General features: G+C 43.3%; 3 protein-coding genes across 4 annotated transcripts in view; 1 reads left to right on the top strand and 2 right to left on the bottom strand.

The window, feature by feature from the left end:
• PARP15 (poly(ADP-ribose) polymerase family member 15) overlaps positions 1-4,531 on the bottom strand; it is a 46,833-nt gene extending 42,302 nt beyond the window's left edge. The window contains 4 exon segments of the mRNA XM_039240642.1: positions 44-222; positions 225-259; positions 3,193-3,359; positions 4,520-4,531. Coding sequence (XP_039096573.1) covers positions 44-222; positions 225-259; positions 3,193-3,359; positions 4,520-4,531 — 393 coding nt within the window.
• A 2,578-nt stretch (positions 4,532-7,109) lies between these two features.
• Positions 7,110-16,823, bottom strand: DTX3L (deltex E3 ubiquitin ligase 3L). The gene is made up of 5 exons (XM_039240649.1): positions 16,637-16,823; positions 14,636-14,841; positions 11,344-12,882; positions 10,488-10,705; positions 7,110-7,347 (listed from the first exon to the last, which is right to left on the bottom strand). Exons 1-5 carry the CDS (start codon positions 16,818-16,820, stop codon positions 7,278-7,280), a joined length of 2,217 nt encoding a protein of 738 aa, XP_039096580.1. The 5' UTR covers positions 16,821-16,823; the 3' UTR covers positions 7,110-7,277.
• A 31-nt stretch (positions 16,824-16,854) lies between these two features.
• The window catches only part of PARP9 (poly(ADP-ribose) polymerase family member 9), a 38,631-nt gene continuing 29,625 nt past the window's right edge, over positions 16,855-25,860 (top strand). Inside the window, exons 1-4 of one of the 2 annotated variants that reach the window (XM_039240648.1) lie at positions 16,855-17,002; positions 20,989-21,090; positions 22,077-22,110; positions 23,951-24,798. In XM_039240648.1, the coding sequence (XP_039096579.1) occupies positions 16,874-17,002; positions 20,989-21,090; positions 22,077-22,110; positions 23,951-24,798 (1,113 nt within the window). In that variant the 5' untranslated portion in view covers positions 16,855-16,873. Of the gene's footprint in view, positions 17,003-20,985; positions 21,091-22,076; positions 22,111-23,950; positions 24,799-25,860 lie in introns of both variants that reach the window. The other variant, XM_039240647.1, reaches the window with a different exon arrangement.

The following is a 25,860-nucleotide window of genomic DNA, read 5'->3' as shown; positions in this document are numbered from 1 at the left end:
GTCGCGAGCCGCCCTCCGCACCCCCGCTGGTGGTTCCCCTTACCATCCTCCCGGAGGAAGGGGGCCAGGAAGCGGGTCTGGCTGCCCCGCTCCTGGCCGACCTCAGGCTCCGGGCCTCTCGATCTCTTGGGCTCTGTTCGCACAGTCACAAGTTGGTGCCCAAATTCTTCGCGTGTCCAGGCCCTGAGAAGCAGGGCGCAGCTCTCCCCAGCTTCGCTGGTCACTGTCACCGCCCCGGACCTACCCAACCGGCTTGTACCTTTTCTTTCACTTTCTTTTCTATGAAAAGCACTTCTGCCTACGTTGTGGTCTTGAGGTTGCAAACAGCTGTCTAAAGATTGTAGCACCCATTTGGGACAGATTTGTCACAAATTTGGGGTCCAGATTCTGAGCTCTGCGATTCATCAGGTGTGGGATCCCAGTCGATTGCATCTGTTAACAGTAGGCATAGCTACTTTATATTATAATGGAGATTAAATGAGAAAAAGTATGAGATACCCTTCGAATTTCTTTCCAGTAGTGAAAACAGGTACTAATGTAGGTCTGTCATAAAAGCAAATTATCTGTAAAGGTGAACTTTCCACCTGGCTGACTCAGTGGGGTGGAACATACCCCTAAGGTCAAGGGTCCTAAGTTCAAGCCACAAGTTGGGTGTAGAGCCTACTTTAAAAAAATAAATAAATAAAGGTGAACTTTCTAAAGGGGTTCGGGTCACCTGTATACTCAAAATGGGTAATCAAAGAGAGTTTAGTAAACATATTACTTATATTGGTGGAAGCAAAGGGATAAGAGAAATCAGTGAGAAATATTGAAGCAGCCTCACTCTCCCCTTACCATCTAGGCTGAAGGGAGAGGAGTGTGTACTGAACCTGTTACAAGAATCCAAGTTCGGCTGCCCTTGGTTAGAAAGGCCAATACTCAAGAGAGGAGTTTTGATTGAAAAGGAATATAAGCTTTATTTAGGAAGCTGTCTACCTGGGAAGAAGGCAGACTCTTGTCTGAAAACCAACTTCAAGGCTTCTGCCTGGTCAGTAGATTTTTAAAGAAACTAAAAGGGAAGTTAATCAGTAAAAAGAGATCACAGTGGTCTGTAGTCTGTAACACCTTTTTTAAGATTTAATTTAATTTTTATTTATGTTTGAGACAGAGAGCTAGTCGGGGAAAGGAGGAAGGGGTGCAGGGGGGAGGGGGGAAGGGCAAAGAGGCTCCAAAGTGAGCTCCATGCTGACAGCAAAGAGCCCATGCAGGGCTGAAACTCAGGAACCATGAGATCATGACTTGAGTCAAAGTCGGAAACTTAAGGGACTCAGCCATCCAGGTGCCCCTTAACACTTCTTGATTGCATGCAGACTCAATGGTGCCAGCCACAGAAGTTCTCACGGTGGGTAATCAGAGGTTGTGTTTTGGTGCCAGGAGCTGGCCAGACTGTACAAGAGGGTTTGGTTCCAAGTCTTTCTAGGAAACAATGCATGATCTATAGACATACCAAGAAGGGTTTAGTTAATCAATCACACGGGCCAGAGGTGCTTGCTAAAACTTAAAGACTACTAAGTTGGCCAGAGGGGCGGAGGCAGTGGCTTCAAACTGGATATGAGCCATATACCTACAGGAGAAAGTCATTCCAGGGGAATCATGGCTGTTTTCCAGAGACAGCAAGGGAAATAAGTCCCCCGACCTCTGGCTCCCCCTACCTTCCTATCTCTTGCTGCTACTTTCTATTGCTGAACGTAACCAACAATAAGGGCACAGAATGGGGTTGATTCGGTCCCAAGGGAGTGGATTTTGATATCACATCTGTATTAATAAAGATTATATATGAAGTATTAGGACACAAGGAAATAGGGGATTTGTAATTTGAAGGCAAGGTTGGAGGAAAGTCCCCATAATAGTGGCATTTGAGTGAGACCTGAGTGAAGAGTAGGGCATTTTTAAATGGAGAATGAAGCAGAGGAGCATTCCAGAGAGAGAGAACAGGTCCAGAAGAAGCAAAGGTATAGACTGTGGCTTGGAAAGCTGGTAGTCTGGTGTGAGCAGACCACAGGCGTTTGGTGGAGAGGAGGGACATGAGGGAAGTGGAAATAGAATGAGAAATCCCCAAGGCCATGCTGTGGAGTTTGAACTCTGTTCTCAGCTAATGGTCCTCATAACATGGTCCCCAGGTCAGCAGCATCAGCATCACCTGGAACTTATCAGAAATGCAAAGTCTGGAGTCCAATCTCATATCTACAGGGTTAGGAACTTGGGGGAAGGGGACGAGTCTTAGCAGTCTGTGTTTTATTGAGCCCTCCAGTGATTCTGATCCAAGGTCAAGTTGAAGAAGCACTGCTCCAGGCATAAGGGAGTTAGTAACTGAAGGCATCTTATCAGAGGAATGATGAGATCAGAGGTATTGTTTTTCAAAGGGCAGTTTGAAGTGACAGGAGGAGAGGGGGGGATGAGGGCAGAGAAAGTCATTAGAGGGTATTTTATTCATTCTGGAGAGAAAATAATGAAGCTGCCAAGTAGGCTGGGAGATGTGAAGTGAAGGAGAGGCAGGGATGGATATTGTTAAGACCTCCCTTTCCAAAGGAGAATCACCAAGGACAAAGCCCACAAAACACAAAAGGAGTTGGTTATTCAGGTTTAGAAGAGTCCTCAGAAGAGCACCCCACCAAGCCATAGCTCAGGGTTTATATAGGGATAGGGGTGAAGCCGGTGTACAGAAGCGAGAATTCTGCGGTTAGAGGTGGGGGTTGCTTAACAGTTGCTTGAAGAACATGTTTGACCATTCTAATCACAATGTTCACTAAAGATTTACATCTCAGGGGCTTGCTCCAGCCAGGAGGAGGTAGGTGGCTCAACCCCTGACCTTTTACCCGAATAGAGTTTGAGATCAAACAATGGTTGGTATTTCCACATTTGCAAGCCTCTCACCTTTACCCAAGGGAGTTTTTACAGATATGATGATGGATATGCAGGAAGCAGGAGAGGGAGAAGTCAAAGGTGCCAGTAAGGCTACAGTTGTGTTATAAGTGTAATATATTTTACACTGTCATCTTCCCAGGAAATAAAACTGAGTTTCTTCCTCTATGAAATAAGACATTTAAATTGCTTTCTATATTCTCTTTCAACTCATTTGCCAAGTGAATGAAGCTGCTGAGTGCTGTATCTTTTCAAGGCTCTTTGTGGCCTGGACAGTAACTTGCATTGCACCGAATTGTTCTTTGGTTTGCCTGGCTTTCCTTTTTGTTGTCCTTGCATTCCCCAACCTGGGCTGCATCTCCCAAACAAACTGTTAACAGTTTGATTTTTGCCTTAAGGCTGTGTGCTTTGGAGGACTCAGGACCCCAATCCACAGTAAAGGAAATAGTGCCCAACTCCTACAGGGAAATCAAAGCGATAACAGTAGTAATCCATAAGATAAATGTAAGGAAGCCCAACAAAGGTTTGGTTTTTCTCCTAAAGGACTGCTTTGGTGCTCTTTGTGATGTATTTAGTCTTTGTTTCAGGCACAGAGCTCCTAGAGCTCTTGGAATTTCCTAAAGGCTGAGAGCAATAAAGATGTCTTTTGTTGCGCTAATGAGATGACCTAAGGATGGTTGCCAGAGGAACCAACTCTAGGATTAAAGGATTGGAACCTTCTGTTCCAACCCCCCTGACCTCTGGGGAGAGGTGAGGGGGTGGAGGTTGACTTCAATCCTGACCCAGCCAATGGTTTGGTCTTTTGCCTATGTTTTGAAGGCTCCATAAAAACTTAGAAAGGATGGGGTTTGTTTGTAGAGCTTCCAGATGAGTGAACAGGTGGAGATTTGGGCACAGTGGTTCTCTTAGAGGGTGAGGAAGCTCCATGCCCTTTGCCCATACCTTGCCCTATGGATCTCTTCCATCTGGAAGTTGGTAAGTCATATCCTTTTATAATAAACCAGTGATCTAATGAGTAAACTGGTTTCCTGAGTTTCGTGAGCTGTTATAGCAAATTAACTGAACCAAAGGAGAGGGTCATGAGGAACCAGAGATTTATAACCTTTCAGTCAAAAGCACAGGTAACATCCTTGGCATCTGAAATGGAGGGAAGTCTTGTGGGACTGAGCTCTTAACCTGTAGAATCTGATGATGTCTCTGGGTAGAGAATATCAGAATTGAGTTGAGCTTCATCCAATTGGTGTCAGATAATTGCTTGGATGTATGGAGGGAAAACCCACACATAGAAATTGGGTGCAGAGCTTTCTGTCTTTAAAAAACATCAAACATCTTTAAAACATTTTTTTAATGTTTATCAACTTTTGAGAGAGAGAAAGAGCACAAGTGGGGGAAGGGCAGAGAGAGACAGAGACACAGTTTCCGAAGTAGGGTCCAGGCTCTGAGCTATCAATACAGAGCCCTACGTGGGGCTCCAACTCATGAGCCATGTGATCATGAGCTGAAGTCAGATACTCAACCAACTGAGCCACCCAGGCACCCCGAAAAACATCAAATATCTTGATACTATTTTCAATTGTCTTTTTCTTTTGGAGAGAAGGGAGCCCTGATTTGCTGGTACCCAGTGAGCCATCTTCGTATTTCAGCACTGATGCTGGAAAGGCAGAAAAGAAACTCTAGGAACAAGGAGGGGGCAAGTGTAGTTTGATAGGGTATTGCATATGCTTTCTCTAGAAGGAGAGAAGAGATGAAGCCTGCAGCCTACTTAATCTTTGTAATAACTTATGTGTTCTTCTAAGCAATGTGATTTTCCTGGCTGAAAGTGGCAGCTGTGAAGTCAATTATAGTTACATTTTGCTGTGATACTACTTAGCATGTAGAGCTACACACAAAATCAACTGCAGGCATCTGCACACATGGTATATTCTTGTACACTGTTTATGTTGTAGAAAACACCCAGAATCTCATCCTAAGGGAAAACAAAAAAGGAGTAGGGAAAGAACACAATCTGTTCTTAATATGCATATAACTTTATTTATTTATTTATTTATTTATTTATTTATTTATTTATTTTGAGAGAGAGAGAGGGAGAGAGACAGAGAGAGAAAACCAGCGTGGGAGGGGCAGAGAGAGTCAGGGGTGAGGGGTGGGGACAGAGGATCCAAAGTGGGCTCTGTGCTGACAGCAGAAACCCCGATGCACAGCCCAAACTCATGAATCATGAGATCATGACCTCAGCTGAAGTCGAAGGCTTAACCAACTCAGCCACCCAGGCACCCTGCATATAATCTTATTTAAAGCAGATACAAAAAAAAAATAATAATGAAGCAGATACATATGATAATACCGTCACAGAACAAGAGTGATAATTCAAAGGCCCTCCAACCACTTGCACCATGGAACTTGTCTTTGCACGCACATTGCAATCAAGGATCCAGAACTTAGCGGGAACCAGACTTTTGCTTTTTTAAAGAAAATTTAGCCAAAAGATCAGGAGACACAAAACAGTCATAACAGTAAAAACTTGAATCAAAAACAACTAGATGTATAATCTGATTTTTTAAAAAGAGACATATCATTTAACTCTCTGGACAAAGGAAAAGATTCTGGGTTTTTAAGTTCTTCAAATAGGACCTCCTTGGAGGAAATCTACATTGAGCTCTATGCAGGATCCATTTCTGAGAAGCCCAGAATAATGGGAACTCCTCAGTCTGCTCCCCAGGAAAGTCTCCTGTAGGAGGCAGGGTAGCTCTGGGGTGCGGAAGTCTTGGAGCCAAACTACCTTTTTCAAATCCCAGAACTTCTACTTATAAACGGTGTGACCTTTGTCAAGTCACTTACCCTCTCTATGCATCAGTTTTCTCGGTTATAAAACGGGGCTAGTAATAGTATTAGTCCCAGGTATAAAGCTCTTATAAAGAGGATAAAATAAATCCATAATAAATATTAGCTATTACCATCTGATTATAAAAAATGTACATGTGTGTGTATGTGTATCTTTAGGAAAAGAAAAAGACTTCTTCATCTTTTTTGGAGAGGGGCTGGGACATGGATAACCAGAAAATTTGCTAGTATAATTTTCTTCTGACTTGGAAAACCACTTAAAAGTGCATTGTGATATGTCAAATTTTCTTAATAGTAGGCTCAACTTGCCTTGTCTCTGTCCAGAGAGAATACCAGGGAGAGAGATTTTAAGGAAGAAAACATGATTTGGTGGGACTTCATAAAAGAAGGGAAAAACTACTATTATGAGGGCTATATAACTGACAGAATGATAGTCTGTGGAAACAAGGTAAGGTTATTTATCTGCTAAAACTGGAAGCTGGATATACTTAAAAAGTATAATAATATCCAGAGGGGGGGAAATGTTCAGAAATGTGTAGCATTAGTATGACAGGACAAATGCATCCCATATGGCAGATTATAAGGATCAGGAGGGAACAAAGACCAGGTTAGAGTTTGCTCAGAGTTCAGAGTTTAGAGGTCAAGTATTCTGGAGTAAAGAAACTCAGTTTTCCACATTAGTCGTAAGGTCTCCAGCTATGGCTTCCTTACTCCTGCCTCTGTCAAAGATTTAGGGAGCATATATCCCTCTGCTGAGTTATTAGCAACCTGAGTCAGGCAGCAAAACATTATGAGGCACCAACTGTATACCACCAGGCTCTGTACTGTGAAAAATAATAGACTTGTTCCACTTATTACCAAAGGTTGCCCAATCTCTGCTTCTGGCCACTTTTCTGGCCATGAGGGATGGAGGGGAATGCATGTTTCTAATTTTCCATAACCAAAGCCCTTTCCCCTGTCATTTGTACTAGGATTTTACTTTTAGGGTAAAGAGAAAACAAACAAGAACACCAAAAGGCTATCTCAGAGATGGCAGTAAAAAGAGGATCAACTGACAGCTATTTCAGCTGAAGAACACAGATGATTTCAGACCCCAGCACTCCACTCCCTGCTCCCCCAAAGATGATACAAGTATGAGGCACAACGCCTCTGCAGCAAAATCACACTGATTTTGGAGGTTTTTTTTTTTTAAAATTAATGTTTATGTTTGAGAGAGAGAGAGAGAGAGAGTGCAGGGGAGGGGCAAAGAGAGAAGAGTGGACAGAGGATCTGAAGCAGACTCTGCACTGACATCAGAGAACCCAATGTGGGTTCAAACTCATGAACCGAAAGATCACAACCTGAGGAGAAGTTGGATGTTAAATCAGCTGAGCCACCCAGGTGCCCCTTCCTTAAAAAGTAACATTCCAGAAATGATGGACGAGTAGATTCTTACTCTTAAACAGACCACTTCTTGAGATGAAAACATTTTTAAAGATGTTTCTTCAACTGTGTCTTTTGAAAGCTTGGCTCAAGACATCCTTCCGGCAGTCTTCTTACTCAATTCCTTTATCTTTCAGCTCCTGTTTAACACGTTTCAAATAATCAGGATCAGGATAGCCGAAACTGCAGAAGGAAAAAGCCCCTTAGCTTCTTCGCAAATGGTCTTAAGAAATCTGTACAATAGATTCCTGGCATTAACATTCTGTGTTGTAAACATTAAAAACAATCTTGAAGGCAGATAACTTAAAATCACTTGTAAGTGTGCAGAGGTGGGTCATTTAGCTGGAAAGTGAGCCTAGCTATCTGCCTAGAATCTGCCTTCCAATAGATTCCAACCTCTTCGGCTCATGGCAAGCAGTGACTCCCCTAAAGTCATACTATACTATATTTTTATGGAGGATAATCATTTTCTACAGGAATATTTTCAAATTTGGGAAATTTTCAAAAGTCTCAATATGCATTCCCTTTTGAACACTAAGGGTCTGGGGCATTCTGCCTAAGTTTCATAAAGGAGCAAATAAAGAACAATTGGATTACCTATAATAAATTTCCACGACCATTAACTAAGACTTTTTCTAGAATACTACTGGCCACATGAATTTGGGCTCTCTAAGGACCATTGGGAGGAGAGGATAAAATAAAGGGCGATCTTAAAAGAAGGCAACATAAATAACATTTCCAGGATCTATCCTCAAAATAGACAGGAACCTCAAAATTAAATCACCTTAGATACCATTCATCCTAGCTTCTGAAGCTCCCTCCCTTTGATGCAAAATTTGGAAACTGTGTGATACTTTGTGGTTGGGAGGGTAGGAAGTGATAGGAACCAGTATTTCTGCCTTTGATATTATCATTCCAGATTAGCATCTCTCAAAAACACTTTGCTGTAATTAATAAATGAATTCAATAAAGTTGCAAGATACAAAATTAATATACAGAAATCTATTGCATTTCTATACACTAATAACAAAGTAGCAGAAAGAGAAAATAAAAAAATAATCCCATTTAACAATTGCATCGGAAAGAATAAAATACCTAGAAATTAATTTAACCAAGAAGGTGAAAGACCTGTACTTTAGAAATTACAAGACACTGATGAAAGACATTGAAGATGACACAAATAAGTGAAAAAATAATCATGCTCATAGATCGGAAGAATTACTATTGTTAAAATGATCATGCTATCCAAAGCAATCTACAGGTTCAATGCCATCCCTATCAAATTACCAACAGTATTTTTCACAGAACTAGAACACTCAATCCTAAAATTTGTATGGAACCACAAAAGACCTGAAATAGCCAAAGCAATGTTAGGAAAGAAGAACAAAGCTGGTGGTATCACAATCCCAAATTTCAAGCTGTAATACAAAGCTATAGTAATCAAAACAGTGTGGTACTAGCACAAAAACAGACACGAAAATCTATGGAGCATGTTAGAGAGCTCAGAAATACACCCATAGTTAATATGGTCAATTAATCTACAACAAAGGAGACAAAAATAAACAATGGGGAAAGACCATCTCTTCAATTAATGGTTTTGGGGAAACTGAACAGCTACATGAAAAAGAATAAAACTGGACTACTTTCTTATACCATACCCCAAAATAAATTCAAAATGGATTAAAGGCTAAATGTAAGACTTGAAACCAGAAAATTCCTAAAAGAAAACATAGGTAGTAATCACTTGGACATTGGCCTTAGCAACTTTTTCTGGATATGCTTGGGCAAGAGAAACAAAAGAAAAAAGGAACTATTGGGACTACATCAAACTAAAAAGCTTGATAAAACAAACAATAGGCAATAAAACAAAAAGGCAAAATACTGAATGGGAGATGATACTTGCAAATGATAAATCGGATAAGAGACTAACATCCAGAATGTATTAAGAACTTATTAAAATTCAACACCAAAAAACCCACAATTTATCTGATTTAAAAATGGACAGAGGATCTAAATAGACATTTTTCTAGAGACGTATAGATGGCCAACAGGCACATAAAAAGGCACTCAACATCACTAATCAGGGAAATGCAAATCAAAACCACTGTGAGATATCACCTCACAGTTGTCAGAATGACTTGTATCAAAAAAACAAGAAACAAAAAGTGTTGACAAGGATGTACAAAAAAGGAAGCCCTCATGTACTGTTGGTGGGAATGTGAACTGGTGTGGGCACGATGGAAGACAGTATGGAGCTTCCTCAAAAAGTCAAAAATAGAAATACCATATGATCCAGTAATTCCACTGGTATATTTACCCAAAGAAAACAAAACATTTGTTCAAAAAGATATACGCACCCTATTTTTATTGCAGCATTAGTTATGATAGCCAAGATATGGAAGTGACCTAAGTATCTATCTATAGAGAAATGGGTAAAGAATATGTGATATGTATATATACATATATGTGTGTATGTATACATATATACTTATGTAATAGAATATTACTCAGCCATAAAAAAAGATGAACTCTGTGGCACTTGGTTGGCTTAGCTGGTTGAGCGCCCGACTTTGGCTCAGGTCATGATCTCACGGTTTGTGAGTTTGAGCCCAATATCAGGCTCGCTTTCATCACCACAGAGCCCTCTTTGAATCCTCTGTCTCCCTTTCTCTGCTCTCTCCCACTCACGTTCTGTCTCTCTCAAAAATAAACAGTAAAAAAAGTTTTAAAAAGGATGAAATCTTGCCATTTACAACAACACAAATAGGCCTAGAGATGATCATGCTGGGTGAAATAAGTTAGAGAAAGACAAATACACCATGTGACTTCACTTACATGTAGAATCTAAAATACAACACACACACACACACACACACACACGTACACAGAAACATTCTTATAAGTACAGAGAACAAATTGCTGAGGGAAGGGGAGCTGCTGGTTGGGAAGGATAGGCAAAAGAAAGGGACTAAAAGGTACAAACTTCCAATTGTAAAATAAGTCACAGGGATGACAAGTCCAGGGAATATAGTCAGGATATTATGTATAATATATATAGTCAGAATATAATACAATAATATTATAACAACTTTGGTGATAGTAACTACACTTATGGTAAGCACCCCTAATATATAGAATTATGGAATCAACTGTTGCACACCTGAAACTAATATAATATTGTATGTCAACTATACTTCAAAAAAATCCTTTACTGTATCCAATCCTACTGCTATAAAGTCTCCTTATAGCCACACCCTCAAATTGCCATATTTTATAACCTCTAAATCCTATTTAGCAATCATTATGTTTCAGAAGGTTCTCACTTTTGTGGACCCCCAAAACGGGAGGTTTTGTGATGGATATCATTCCATGTAATGACATCTGATTTTCCTAATACTCGAGACTCCCCCACTGTGAAAATCAGCTTTTGGTCAAAGGCCCTACGAAGCAGTCTCAAAACCTCGTTTCCTTCCTCATTATTGGGCAGGTATGCTGTTCGTTGTACTCCAGCGTATGTCTTTCCTGGGTTTGGGTGCTTTTCCTGTATGAAGACAAGAAAATATCACCTGAAAACACTCCCATGTCTAAATTTTACTCTACAGATAGATGTGCTCATTTGCAGATAAGGAAAATAAAAAATGTATATATTGGGGGCGCCTGGGTGGCTCAGTCGGTTAAGCGTCCGACTTCCGTTCAGGTCATGATCTCACGGTTCGTGAGTTCAAGCCCCGCTTCGGGCTTTGTGCTGAGAGCTAGCTCAGAGCCTGGAGCCTGCTTCAGATTCTGTATCTCCCTCTCTCTCTGACCCTCCCCTGTTCATGCTGTCTCTCTCTCTCAGAAATAAATAAAAAACATTAAAAAAATATATTGAAGGTTTACACATATTCCCAGTAATTCATATTTCTCCTCTCTCCCTAAATTCATGCCGGAAACACTACCCATCTTCTGACTTGCACCATTCTAACAGATAATCACCACCCACTCTTCCTCTGCCTTAATAGACACAAAAGATACCTAAGTTATAAGAAAACATTGCTACCTTTATCATTATTTAAAGCCCTTGCATATGTAACCATGAAAATAATTCCCTGGGAAATCCAGTAATTGGCAAGAGAAGAGTCTCTTGCTCTGTAATTCCAACATACTGGAAAGAAACCCATGTACCTCAGAAAAACTTACTGTTTGTATGCCTCCTTTCATGTTATAATCAATCACAATGGAGCCATAGGATTCATAGCCTGGAAGTGACCCCTCTACGACAGTGAAAATCATAGTTCCCTCTGGCTGATTGCCTTTCTGGATACCATAGGAAGTCTGGCACACAGGACAGACTGGTTTATAGGACATGGCTTTGTTGATACAAGGGGTGCAGAATGCGTGCTTGCACTTTGGTAGCACTTCTTTGTTAGTCATGATGTCCATGCAGATGACACATATGTCCTCTTCCTTGTCCACGCGTGACATCCCAGATCCGGCAGACTGCTGGAATGTGGGTGAAGCTGTTTTTGCATGATTACTCTCAACATCCATGGATGTTTCATGGTCCCCATTCCATTTGTCTCCAGCTAATGGGGACATCCCCACTCTTTTAAAGATATACTGCTTTGCCTTTGCAAGGTGGTCTGGCAATCCAATCAAAGTCAGTGACTCTTGATTTAGTACAAAGTATACCTTTGGATGCTTTTTCCTTAAGTCATCAGCAAACTTGGTCCCAGGTGAGTGCATTCTTGCTTTGCCCAAAAGTTTCAGTGGAACAACTTCTCTCATCAGCTGACATGACACATGTTGATAGGCATCAATGAAACTTGCACAAGCATGGACAGACAGATCTAATTCCTTGTCCTTAGGTTTAAATAGGATGCAGGTTTTCTCAGGGTTTCCCAGAATGTCACATTCAGTGCTGTACTTTTTTTCTATCTTTGGTATCTCCTGGAGTATTTCAGCTTCTAAAAGCTTATACTGAAAAGTATCAACTTCAGTTCTATTCATCATGCATCTGGGAGTTGATATTTTCACAGGTCCCATGACACGACTTTTAGAATCTTTTAGAGCAAAAAAATATCTAGCAGCTGAAATGTCATCTTGGGTCCCAAAGAGAATTAATTCTCCTCCTTTCTCCTTTACAAGGAGTTTTGTAAACTGTTGACTCAATTCCTGTTTGATTTTATTCGCCTGCTGACTGTCTGCGAAAGCAACACATTCTTGTTCCAGAAGCCCTACAGTTTTCTGAAACTCACGGACAAAAAAATCTTGAGCTGCTTTGAGGTCACCTGATTGATTTGAGGTGAAGTCTAAGTAGACTAGGTTCGAACTCTGCTGGATTAATATTTCTACACCAAATCTTTTCTGTATTGAGTCTATTTTATCAGGACAGATTAATTGGAAGTATTCAAAGAAAGGCAAGGGAATTTCAAAAGGGTCACTTTTTGCTTCTGCCCTGTTTTCTGGTTCAGAGGAAGAAATGCAGCTATTCTGGTGCTGATGGACTGGCTCCTTCTCTGTTGTTAAAGAGGAAGATTCCTGTTTCTGCCCATTTTCCTGGAGTTGCTTATTCAAGAAGTGATATATCTTTTCAATATCTCCGAAGGTACCACACACCTTCTCAATTCCACTGGGCCCTTCCATCCTTTTGATGTTGGGGCAGATGGTGGTTATGTGTTCCCTCTGCTCTTTAGAGAACAGGTCATAGTTCAGGTCAGCTGTGACACTAAGAAAGATCTGAAATTTTAAAAGGAACAAACAAAATCTCTCAGACATCAGCCCAACAGTCTCCTGTCAGGACAATGTCTAGAGACCAGACAAACGGCCACGATGTCTTCCCTTAGCAGAGGGTGACATCTTTCAAATCCTTTCTGCAGAGAATGCAGCATGCTACAGCCCAGAGGGTCTCAGCTCTGTCTGCACATTAGAATCACCTGGGGAATTAAAACATAACAACAACAACGGCAAAAAAAAAACCCAAACAGACAAAAAAAGCCAAGAACCAGGTCCATCTCCAGAGAGTCTGATGTAAATGTAGAGCCTGGGCATGAGGTGTATTTAAAATGTGATGTGGACAAGAACTCTGGATTCTAGAGCCTCCCACTCTCTCCACTACTGGGGAATGGGGTGAAGGGAAGGTATTTCTTTCTGGGCCAGCTGCTGTGGTTCTCACAAGAGGCTGTGAGCTTGGAAGGGAGCCATAAATCTGAGAAGGATGTTTTTTCCTATTTACAGTTTTTTCACTTCTTCAATTCCCCTCCTCTTTAAAAACAAAAATTAAGCACCTAACTGCATGCAGTATTGCTGGGCCCTCTAAATCCTGTTCTTGAAGAAGCTCCAATACAGGACAAAACCAGCAGATTAAGCTAAAAAGGACAGAGGCAAATTGAATGCAATCAAAAAGCAAGATTTCTATGTTCTGCTCCCCTCAAGGTTTTTGCACATTCTATTTCCTCCACATGCAACGCCCTTCCTCCAGATCTTCCTCCAAATGTTTCCCTGAATGCAGCCACTTCTTACACCTCTGTCAGGACCACCCAGGCTCCAAGCCATTGTCATCTTGCTCCTGGCCTGCTGCAAGGTGGGCTCTCACCTCCTGCTTCCACTCTGGCCCCGTCTCAGGACACTCAGTCCTCCACACAGCGGCCATTACATTACATTAAGAAATGTAAATCATATCACCCTACTCTCCTGGCTCAAAACCATTGATCAGATGAATCCTCTAATGTTGAAGTTAAAAATCCAAAGTCCTTATCTTCATCCCCCCACAGCCTAACTTCTGGCTACGTCTCCAAATTCCTCTCCTGACACTCCTCTCTTGCCCACTGCCTTCTAGCAACAACCGTCTCCCTCCCTGAAGCTCCTGGGGTTAAGGATAGAAGCTCCTGTCTCAGGACCTTTGCACTTGTGCTTCCCTTTGCCTTGAACATTCTTACCTCACTTAGTTAGCTCCCTTACTTCATTCATGTCTCTACTCAGATACTACCTCATTTGAGAAGTTTTTCCTGATATCTTACTTACAATAGTGGTCTCCAGATCCTGTTGCACACAGCAGGCAGTTGATATTGACTGGTCGAATGACTGCATGGCTGGCTCCTTTTCATCACTCAAGTCTCGGACCAAACGTCACCTCCTCAGAGAAACCGACTCTGACTTGCAGTCAGAAGCAGCACCACCCCCTTCCGTTTCTCACCCTGGTCCTGTCACCCTCTAAGGCAAAACCCTATTAGATTTTCTTCTTAGCACATATCACTGCCTGAAATGGTTTTATTTATTTTGTTTATTTTGTTTACTTGCTTCTTGTCTTTCTATGTACCTCCCCACCCAGCAGGGACTTTGTCTATTGTGCTCACTACTGTGTCCCGAGGCCTAAAAGAACACCTGCCTCCTAGTGAGTCCTCAGCAAGTGGTGGTTGGATCAATAATAAAAGATATGGTGAATGGAGAGGAAGGTGCAGGAACATACCTACCTCCTTCTTTCAATGCTCACCTTTTGGACACAAGAATCCACAGCATTAGGAATATGTTCTTTGTTGGCATGCTTCGCACCAAAAGCATCCTGTGACTGTGTCAGCGAAGATGTTTTGGGTCTTGCATTCTTCTCTGTTGGATTCTCAGTGGGCTCCAGAGAAACATTCAGAACTTTGTTGTCAACCATAATCTGATGATTTTTTTTCTTCAAGACTCTCTCTTTAGCTTCAGTGGAAACATTTAACACACACATACACGTGGGAAAGGCTTCAAATAAACCTCTTATTCATGCATCTGTACCCTGCCCCAGCAGCTTCCCAGGAAGGCTGTTCCCTGCATCCTGGAATGGTAGATTGATGACAGGGCATGTACAGGAGCTATTCAAACTCTAACGGGGGCCGCTTACGTTTTATGGTAGAAATGAAAGCTCATGATAATGGAATACAGTCTACTCTTTAAAAGTCACATTTCTGAAACTGTCTCCAGTTTCCCATTTCAATGATATGGAATAATATTCATTATATAAAGTTAAGTGAGAAAAGCAGATTATCAAAAATAGAATTCCTAAATGACAAGAGTTTATATGTATATGGAGGAGGGAAAGGTGTTCTTCCCAGAGCTAAGAAATCTGAGTCAGGATGAGGATACTGGAAAGCATCAACTTTAAAATGCAGTCAGATCAGGGGCCTCCGCGTGGTTGAAGTTGGTTAAGCATCTGACTCTTGTTTTGGCTCAGGCCGTGATCTCACGGCTTCATGAATTTGAGCCCTACATCGGGATCTGTGCTGACTGCACGGAGCCTGCTTGGGATTCTCTCTCTGCCCCTCCCCTGCTTATGCGGTCTCTGTCTCTCTCATAAATAAGTAAGTTAATTAAAAATAAAATAAAATGCGGTCAGATCAGATCACTAACCAACTAGGCACTTCTGGGCTCTAGTCTCCCTGTTGGGTTGCATCTTTGGGCAGGAAGAGGCTCTCCCCCCACCATCCCTGTCCCCACCAGACAGTGTGTAGAGAGCAAAATGGAGTCCCTTCATGTCAAGCAGGGGCCTGTGTCAAGCAATGACACAAAGTAGTTAAAGGTACTGCAGCTAAGAGACATTATCCACCAGCATCAGCTGACCCCCCCAGAACTGATAACAAGCAGAAGCAGAAGAGGTCTGCAGGGACCCAAGACCAATTAAATTCCTTTAAAAAGGGAGGTGGCGGGGGAGGTGGCGGGGGAGGTGGAGGGGATCTTTGCAGCAAACTGTCAGACTCTTCAGACATGACCTGTCTATGTCTGGCCACTTAAAAACGGCAGCTGCGAGGAAAGCCCTGCGCGATTGATCTCCAAGAGAACTGAGATCCTTCACCGCTTGAACATAATAAGCAGTGAGTGCTGCGGACTGACCCAAAGAGAGAGAAGCCTTATCTCAACTGCGTGCCCACAGACCGACTTCACGTTTGGTTTGTTACCTTCCTACACCCTTCTGTTTTCCTGTTTGTTGTGCGGCTTTTCTTCTGTCCTGCTGTGTGTGCTGTGTAAAAAGTCAGGTTTGGGGCGCCTGGGTGGCTTAGTCGGTTAAGCGTCCGACTTTCGCTTAGGTCATGATCTCGCGGTTCGTGGGTTCGAGCCCCGCGTCGGGCTCTGTGCTGACTGCCAGCTCGGAGCCTGGAGCCTATTTCGGAGTCTGTGTCTCCCTCTCTCTCTGACCCTCCCCTGCTCACGCTGTCTCTCTCTCTCTCTCCTAGAAATAAATAAAAATATTTAAAAAAAAAAAAGTCAGGTTTAATTCTATGTGAAGTGTCATTGGGTTTGGAATCCTGAACCTGCTTTCTAATGCTCATCAACTTTGCTTATGACCGAATAAAGCTGACCCTCTGTGGACAGACACACTCCCGTGTGCGCCTTCACTCGTGCTCAGGACCCGGTGCTGTACTCGCTCCCCCCCTCCCTCTCCTAGGTCAGCTTGAACTGGGTCGGCTTGGAATCCCTCAGGGCCGGGTCCCTTTGCACCCGCCCGCGGCCGGCTGCTCACCTTCCTTTTCCATGAACTTCACCTGGAAGGAGACCTGGTCCCCGTAGCAGAGGGGCTGGACGACGCACTCCCCGCCGCCAGACATCTGGCTCTGGAAGTAGATTTCCAGCTTCCAGCGTGTTCGCGGGGTGGCCTCGGACACATGCACGAGCAGCGGGGACGGCGGACGGACGGTCGAGGCCATGGCTCTCGGCGTCGGGCTCCGGCTCCGGCTCCCGGGTGCAGCTGGGCAGGGGAATGAGCGCGCAGTGCCCTGCCGCCCGGGGCCGTAAAGTTTCAGTTTCGCTTTTCGGGAAATCCCTCCCCGTTTCTGGCAGTGTCTCTCCCTGTCCTCTCTGGGCCGCCCTCCCTGCCGCGGTCCGCGGGGTAAGTCCAAGCACCCCCAGGCCCTGACCGGCCGCCGGGGCGGGGGGTGGGGGTCGGTGGGCGCTGTCGCTGCAGCTTCTCTCAAGCGGGCTCGGGCGGGGTGGGGGTGGGGGTCTCCAGAAGCCGGTTCCCAGGGCCCGGCGTCCCCTTGTGAGCATGGGGACTGCGCAGAGCTTTTAAAACTAAGTATCTCTTGTGCTTATCATTCCTTTTAATAACTCCTTGTGGTTAACTATTATTCGCAGCGAAAATGTAATTCACATTGTGAACTCGGGTAAAACGTACCTACATTTCTTTTAAAATTTGAATTTGTCCACCTGCGTTATGACATGTCACCAGTTACCTCCCTCCAACTCTATGCTTTAGAGTGGCTCTTGGGACTTTTGTACCCTCAGGCCTCGATTTGGCCAACAGTGTGACCTAGGTAATGCCCTGCGTACTAGGGAATAAAGATGAGAGACCCTGACCTCAGAGGCTGGGGAAAGGAGGGTGGTCTTGTGCATAAAGAACATCTTTTGAAGGCCTCCAAGAGTAAGTTGGAAGCAGAATCTTAATAAGAGTGAGGACTGGGGAGCATCTGAGGCTCTAGAATCCTTGTGGTCTGAAGCACAGAGGGAGGGGCACTTGGCCTTGGAGGAGATGAGATGGGACTGAGGGAGGGTCTGGATGAGGGCTGACCAATAGAAATAGAATGGGAGGTACATGTGTAATTTCAAGTGTTTTTAGTAGCCATATTTTTAAAAGTATATGCCCACAGTTAACACCTGTGTGAAGTGACCTAAGTACAAAGTTGTTCTTTACAGCCTTTATTACAATAGCAGAAGTTTGGGAACTCCTTAACTGTCCATAAATAGGGAGACCTAGAAGTTTAATAGGTTGTAGCGCATCTATACAATGGAATATAAAAAGCAGCGAAAAGAATGAAGAAGCTCTTTATGTGCTAAGATGGAAAGATCTCAAGGATACATGATATGAAAAAGGTAAAATGCGGAAGAGTGTGTAAAGGATGCTACTTTGTATGTAAAAATGCCTCTAGAAGGATCCAGGACAAGCTTATAACATTGATTGCACCTGAGAAGGAAACTTAGTAAGGGGTACAGGAGGGAGCCTTCTAAATTTGTTCTAAATGTGAATCAGTAAACATTATACCTATTCAAAGAATAAAATGTAAACTTGAATACGTTTCTATCTTTATTTCCTTTATGTTTGTTTATTTATTTTGAGAGAGAGGGAGAGAGCGCAGGCACAGGAGGGAGAGAGAGAATCGCAAGCAGACTCTGTGCTGACAGCACAGAACTCGATGTGGGGCTTGAACTCACGAACTGTGAGATCATGACCTGAGCTGAAACCATGAGTTGGATGCTTAAGTTTAACCGACTGAGCCACCCAGGAGCCCCTCCATTTCAATCTTTAAAAACAGTGTATTGCCTCAAGGCAAGAGGCTCTTGAGGCCCTGAGTTGAAATTTTGTCAGTGGGCAAGAAGGGTAGGGGCAAATTTGAAAGTGATTTAGGTGGTCAGGACCCAGTGATGGGTTGGATATGACACAAAGGAGAAGATTCTAGATTCCTGATTGAGTGGGCAAGTGGTATATCATTTACTGAACTGTGGAATCCAGGAGAGAATGTGTGGATTTTGGAGGAGTTGGTGAGAGCAGTAGAGGTTATGGAGTAACAGTGGGGGAAGTATGGGTTTAATGTTGCAGAGGCTGTCTGTGAGGGGACGATGGGACATCCAGGTGGAGCTGAAAATTGAGGACCAGGAGGAGTATAGCCTAGAGATAGGTATGGGAGTCGTATTTGCAGCTGGTAAGTTGGAGCCTTGAGAGTGGATGAGATCACCCTTGGAGACAGTGGGTCAAATGAGCTGAGAGGTACTCGTCAGACTGACTCCTGGAACATTCAGTTAAGGATTCGACCATGGAATTGATCCCAGGGAAAAGGCCTGTAAAGGCAAGGTGAGAGGTAACAAAAGAACCCAGGGAAGTTGGCATAGGAGAAGCCAAGAAGGCAGAGTTTCAGGAATCAAAGAATGAAATGTAGTAGAGAGCTGTCAAGTAAAGATTAGGACAGAAGATAGACTGCTGGGATTAACCATATGCAGGAGTGCTGAGAGGAGCTGGAGAGCCAGACTAAAGTGTGCTGAGCATGCAGATGGGCAGGAGGAGAGTCAACTCCTTCATACTACCCATGGAGAGAAAGAATAGGAGCCATTGATGGAAAACTGAGAAGGCATTTGTTCTTGCTGCTGTTGTTTTTAAAGCGGAAGAGACTGAATGTCTGGGGCAATATGCTGCTTGTTTCCAATTTCTTTGGGGTTACAAGAACCCCACTCCCATTGCCATCTATCCCTAGGTCTTCATTGAAAATCCCTAGGTCTGAAGGAAAACTAACCACAACAGCATCGAAAGCAAAAGCCCACTGGAAGCTCATAGCTAAGCAGACACTGAAGCCATCCTTCTTTTCTGAAAACAGCAGTGCCCTCTAAAGGCAAAGATGTATCTTGTCTTTGCATTTTAGGATTCTAGTGGCCTTGCTGCTTTTCCTGACTCTTAAGATTCTTGGTTAGTGCTAGGGGGCGCCTGGGTGGCTCACTCACTTAAGCATCCAACTTCCACTCAGGTCATGATTTCCTGGTTTGTGAGTTTGAGCCCCATGTTGGGCTGTGTGCTGACAGCTCAGAGCCTGGAGCCTGCTTCAGATTCTGTGTCTCCCTCTCTCTCTGCCCTTTTCCTGGCTTGTGTTCTCCCTCATAGATAGATAGATGGATAGATAGATGGATAGATAGATAGATAGATACAAGAATGATAGTGCTGTACTGCTGGAGATAGTGCAACAAAAATTTTCCGTACCAAAGGCATTAGAAATCATTTCAGGGGCCTGAATGCAACTGTGTGGGCAACAAAGGCAGGCAACTGTATCTTGAAGCATTTTCATCATCACTCTAAAACTTGCCAGTCTTGGGGCACCTGGGAGGCTCAGTCGGTTGAGTGTCTGACTTCGGCTCAGGTCGTGATCTCACGGTTCTTGGGTTCGAGCCCCGCGTTGGGCTCTGTGCTGACTGCCAGCTCAGAGCCTGGAGCCTGCTTCAGTCTGTGACTCCCTCTCTCTCTCTGACCCTCCCCTGCTCATGCTGTCTCTCTCTCTCAGAAATAAATAAAACATTGAAAAAAATGAAAAAAACCTTGCCAGTCTTTAATTCCTCCCTGTTAGAGAAACAATCTTTAATATACATTTTTGCAGAGTTTCTGATTTTTATCCTGACATTCCCCCCACCCTTTTTTAAAAATCTTATTTATTTATTTTGAGAGAGAGCACAAGTGGGTGAGGGGCAAAGTACGAGAGAATCCCAAGCAGCCTCCACCCTGCCAGCTCAGAGCCCAGAGCAGGGCTTGATCCCACAATTGTGAGATCATGACCTGAGCCGAAATCAAGAGTCAGCCACTCAACTGAATGAGCCACCAAGGCGCCCCTGACATTCCACTTGTAATGTGATCGAGGATATTTATCACAAACTCATTAACACATACTCTTCACCGGCACAAGCACAATTTATTCTTTCTTCAAATATCCTTCAGGGTCTTCATGTACTTATAAGTCGAGTTTTTCCTCATTTTTTTCCTTTTGAATGCTGTGCTCATTCCTACCTCTTGGTTTCATCCTCCTCGCCTAGATTATGTAAAATCTTGCTCCATCTTTCAAGCTCTGCCTCTATCCTCACCTCCTGCCCTAAAGCTTTCCCTGCTGTAGTCCATATAGCTCTTTTCTTTCTCTCAACTGCCGGGAAGGTTTCAACTGGGACCTCTCTGTGAAGGATAGAAGGGGAACAGCAACAACAGCAGCAAAAACAATGCGTGCATCTTCACCAATGAAATTAAAAACTACTCAAGATCAGAAATCATATTTAGTCTTCCTGTGGTATATTCTTACCAAATTCCCTGAGAAACTAGTCAGTGCTTATTGCATCGTTTCTATTCATTTCTAGAAGCAGTCAACGGTATTTGGGAATGACAAATTTATGCTTGGAAACCCAAAACAGAGTATAAAGACCCTGGGGGCCTGGAGGATGGACTTTTCCAATGTAAAAAGTGTAAGTATCTACACATATTGAACCTTGATCAGCAGATGAATAGTTCCTCCTGTAACAGAATCCTCGGGTCTTTAGTTCTACTTGGCATTCTTCTTTGGTTTTAATAGCCTGATGAAGTTTTTACCTTGCATTTTTACCTTGCATGATGTAAGAGATAGGAAATCAAGAATGTGCTAATATAAGCAACAGAGTCAACATGAGGATGGGTGTTTTGTTTTTTCTTTTTCTTTCTTTTTTTTTTTTTTTAAGTAGGCTCCATGTCCAGCGTGGAACTCAACGCAGGGCTTGAACTCATGACTCTGAGATTAAGACCTGAGTTGAGATCAAGAGTCAGACGCTTAACCCACTGAGCCACCCAGGCACCCTAAGGATGGGTGATTTTTTAAAAAATGTCATCTCGGTATCATTGATTCTATCTACTCATTCAGCAGTTCTGCCTTTGCAGGATGAGGTGAGAAGATGTGGGAGGAATGAAAATCAGAGAATGGAGAAAAGGCACCTAATGTCTTTGAACTGAAAATTCTATGTTCAGGCTTGCATCCTGAAATAAACAATTGAGAGTGGGTCCTTACTGGTAGATGGGGAGGTGTAGCTGATGAGGTTCACGTCCCCATGTCTCCTGTTTTGTCTAGTGAAACCCCACAAGCTTTTGGAGATTAGAGGCCTGTCTGGGAGTTTGGGGTCATTTTGGTCTGTGACCTTTGGACATTTTCAAGTGTTAATCTCCAGTCCTTCCTCTCACCCTGAATTAGAAGTTCACTGGCCTCCAGGGAAGTAGGGTAGGGTCAGTGTTTGCTGGGACATTTAGGATTTCGTGTATGTCATGTACATAGATTAAACAAACAAATATGTGTTCCCCTTCCCCCTCAAACCCAATGCTTTTTGCAAGTTTTTTTTTGTTGCGATGTGTTTACTAGGCTGTATTTGTTATCAGTACTTCTGTAGTCATTCATTTACAATTTTAAAAAACATTTTATTTATCACAGGGTTCTGGAGCAGCGGCTTACAATGAGAAATCAGGTAGGACCACCTCACTCTTGTTCCAGAGGATCTCTGCTTAGGCCTTTCCTCTGTGGAGAAAGGGGGATATAGAAGCAGAATGTCTCCCCACTCCCCAGGTGCTCAGGTGTGCGAGGACATCATGGTGACCCAGCATACACCTCAGAGGGGAGACTGCTTCAGGGGCAGCATGCCACCAGCAGGCATGTTCCCTTAATGCTCCCACTGATCCTTTGCTTTGCCCACCAGATGTAAGACTCTTCTGACCACAGCCTAGAGCTGATATTGGCCGGAAGAAGTGACCTACTGATTGTTCTTTTCTTAACAAGTTGAATGAGCCCAATGGAACCTGCCTAATCACAGGAGTGGCCCATGTGAGATTTTTGACCAAAGCACAGGCCAACTTGATTTGACTATTCATTTGCTGCTTCTTTTAGGTCATTGAGGCCACCAGAGATCTTTCTAGGTGGCTCAGATTAGAAACGGGAGTTGAATTAAAATGTAATTACTTACCATTTTGTCTCTTTGGGGACACACATTTTTTCACATCTCTGAAATAGGGCTACTCCCTGTCAGTCAGTAGAATGCCTTGGCATAATTGGCATTGTTGTTCCTCTCTCAGTGGCATATGATAATGATGCCTTAGGCTCCATGAAATACAGTGTCACAGGTTGGTTTCTCCCGGAAGCAAAAACTGAGATGGAGTTAGGGGTACAGAGGGTTTACTGTGAGAGGAAAGGAGAAGAAATTGGATAGGGTGGTGGGGCCACCAGACTATAACGAAAACCTGGCAGAGCTTTGCCAGCCTGAGAGTACCCATTACAGAAGCCCAACGTTGAATGTATGTAAATGGTTGATGGGTGCCACCCTGAGGATAGTGTGACCTTGGCTAGAAAGCTGAAATGGACCCTGAGGGGCTAACAACTAGCCATATTTCCCCCTCACCATATTCCCCCCTTCATAGCTGCATTGAAGTGGGGGCGGGGGGGGAGGTCCAAATAGCACATCTTATCTGCCACATAAAATACTTCTTAGTTTTAATTCCACCAGAATTGTGCCATGAAAGTAGAGTATGATGAAGAATCATTTACTGTAGCTCTATCAGTGCTCCACACACTTGCTGGTCCATGCGCCCACAGAAGCATCCTCAACCAGTGATTGGTGGAAGTTGGATAAATATTCCCCCAGTTTTTACCCCTCTGGTGGTAGAACTCTGAGACACGTGATCTGCACTGCCCCCTAGCTGAGCAAAACTTCATTTGCTTTCTAGCACACCCTTTATTCATTTCCTTCCTTAGGTCCTGTCTTACTTCCTTTCCCACTCCGCCCTTTTCATCCTCACCCACCCCTGGTGTTTTCTAGGGTCACCTCCCAAATAAACTTACACTAAAATCCTCATCTCAGAGTCTGCTTCTAAAAGAACCCAAACTAAGACCCTGACAAAAGCAAACAAGTTACGAATAAATTCTCCATATACATTTGACTCATAACTTCGTCCTTTCCCATACATAGGCCTTAAGCATGGGTGTTCCCAGAGTCACCATTTTTACATAAATTTTAAAAATTCAGAAGTCCTCATACGCATAGTTTTCTCACCATCGTCACTGTAGCATACCATTTACTGAGTACTTACCGTGTGCCAGACACAAAACTAAGCACTTTATACGTGACCTCCCATGAAAAACTCTTGTATATCCTTGATCTAATTACATGTCTAGGTGAAAAAGAGAACCAGGAAGGGGGAGAGAGGAAGTTCATTTCTTTTGCACACGGGAAGTTCAGTGTCCTGGTATGAAGTGGAATTACATCTTTTGCCAAGGAACCCTTGCTCGTTTGTTTTTTATCTTCTCTCTTTTTCCAGAGACTGCCAGTCTTAAAGAAGATTGTGGTCAGCAAATTCCCATTAATCACAATGCCTTCAGAATTTTAAAAAGCAATGAGAGTCAGCTGTGTGAAGTCCTTCAGAATAAATTTGACTGTATCTGTACCCTCATCTCTGCATCCCCAGAAGGTAACAATGAGACTCTGCAAGTCTTCAGAGAAATGCTCATTCCTGGGCTGGAGTTATCTGTTTGGAGGGATGACCTCACCAGACATGCTGTTGATGCTGTGGTGAACGCAGCCAACGAAGAACTTATTCACGCGGGAGGCCTGGCCCAGGCCCTGGTGAATGCTGGGGGCCCTGAAATCCAAGAGGAGAGCAGAAGTATTATTTCCAGATATGGTAAAATACAAACTGGTGACATAGTTACCACAGGAGCAGGGAGACTTCCCTGCAGGTTAATTATCCATGCTGTTGGGCCTCGGTGGCTGGCGGAAGATGCTCAGAGATGTATCGGTAAGCTGCAGAACGCCATTAAAAATATTCTGGATTGTGTCACCTCTCCCTGGTCAGACATTGAGACCATAGCAATTCCAGCCCTGAGCTCTGGGATTTTCCAGTTCCCTCTGGACTTGTGTACACAGACCATTGTGGAAACTATCAGTATTTATTTCCAAAGGAAGCAACTGGCTGGTAATTTGAAAGAAATTCACCTAGTAAGCAATGAGCAACCTACTGTTGTTGCCTTTAAAAATGCTTCAGAAGTAATCCTGAGAGTGAACAAGCTGGGATCCTGGGTGAGTCAAGAAGTCATCCGACCTGACAATACGATTACCGTGAACAATGTGACTCTCCAGATTGTCCAGGGCTACATTGAACAGCAGGAGGTGAGTCTTTGATTCTGTTCTCTTGCACTGTCAAAGGAGATCCCTGATTGCCTGCCAAGTATTTTTTTTTTTTAATGTTCGTTTGCTTATTTTGAGAGAGAGACAGGCGGGGATGGGGAGCACAAACAGAGGGGCAGAGAGAGGGGAAGAGAAAGAATCCCAAGCAGGCTCCACACTCAGCACAAAGCCTGATGTGGGGCTCCATCTCACAACTGTGAGATCAGGACCTGAGCCAATATCAAGAGTCAGGCATTTAACTGACAGAGTCACCCAGGCGTCCCTATTATCCTCTTTTTATGGAAGAAAAAAATTCTCTATTTGAAAAATCCCACTGGGGAAACAAACTCTCTAAAGATTTCTGAAGCAACTTATCATTAGTAAACAAAAAAGTCTTAATACAAAATAAATTCATAATATTTAAGAGTATGTAAATTTGTGACAAAAGTATAGTAGACCAAGAAAGATTACTTTAGGAGATAAGAGTTTTGAATCTGATCTCAAGTTTATGATGGGTATGAATTGATGAGAGTGGCAGCCTGGCTGCTTAGAATGACTTGATCAAAGAGAGACACAGAAGTGGTGACAGACTGCAAATAAATAATCGTCAGAACCAGCCAGGACCAGTCAGGAGATCCGGGTGAAGCTGTAAGTTGTATACTTAGTATACTGCTCTGTGTTAGGGGTTGTGGAGAATACAGAGGGTAACTTAGCATTTAGCCAAAGCTCATTGGGCACAAAGGTGAGGGTCCTGGCAAGGAGGAGGGAGAATCACAGTAACCATGAACTTGGGTATTTCTGGGTTAATGCAGCTCCCCTGCTGGGCAGAGTACTTTAAGGGTGGGGATCATGACTTGTTCATCTCTGTAGCACCAGGACTCAGTCTGGGCATGCATGCATCTAGCTGTTCAGCAAATTATTGATGAAAAAGTTAAGGGGGCAGCAGAGAAAGAATATAAGGCTATATTCTTTTAATTTCTCATCAGTGATGTCACACTTAAATTTCTCCTATGCCCACAATCAAAAAGACTTAATCATAAGTGGGAAAATACCATGAATTGCCAG

The sequence above is a fragment of the Hyaena hyaena genome, unplaced genomic scaffold (genome assembly GCF_003009895.1).
Source record: "Hyaena hyaena isolate Hyena2069 unplaced genomic scaffold, ASM300989v1 scaffold_180, whole genome shotgun sequence".
Lineage (NCBI taxonomy): Eukaryota > Metazoa > Chordata > Mammalia > Carnivora > Hyaenidae > Hyaena > Hyaena hyaena.
This window is presented reverse-complemented; position numbering and strand designations above follow the sequence as displayed.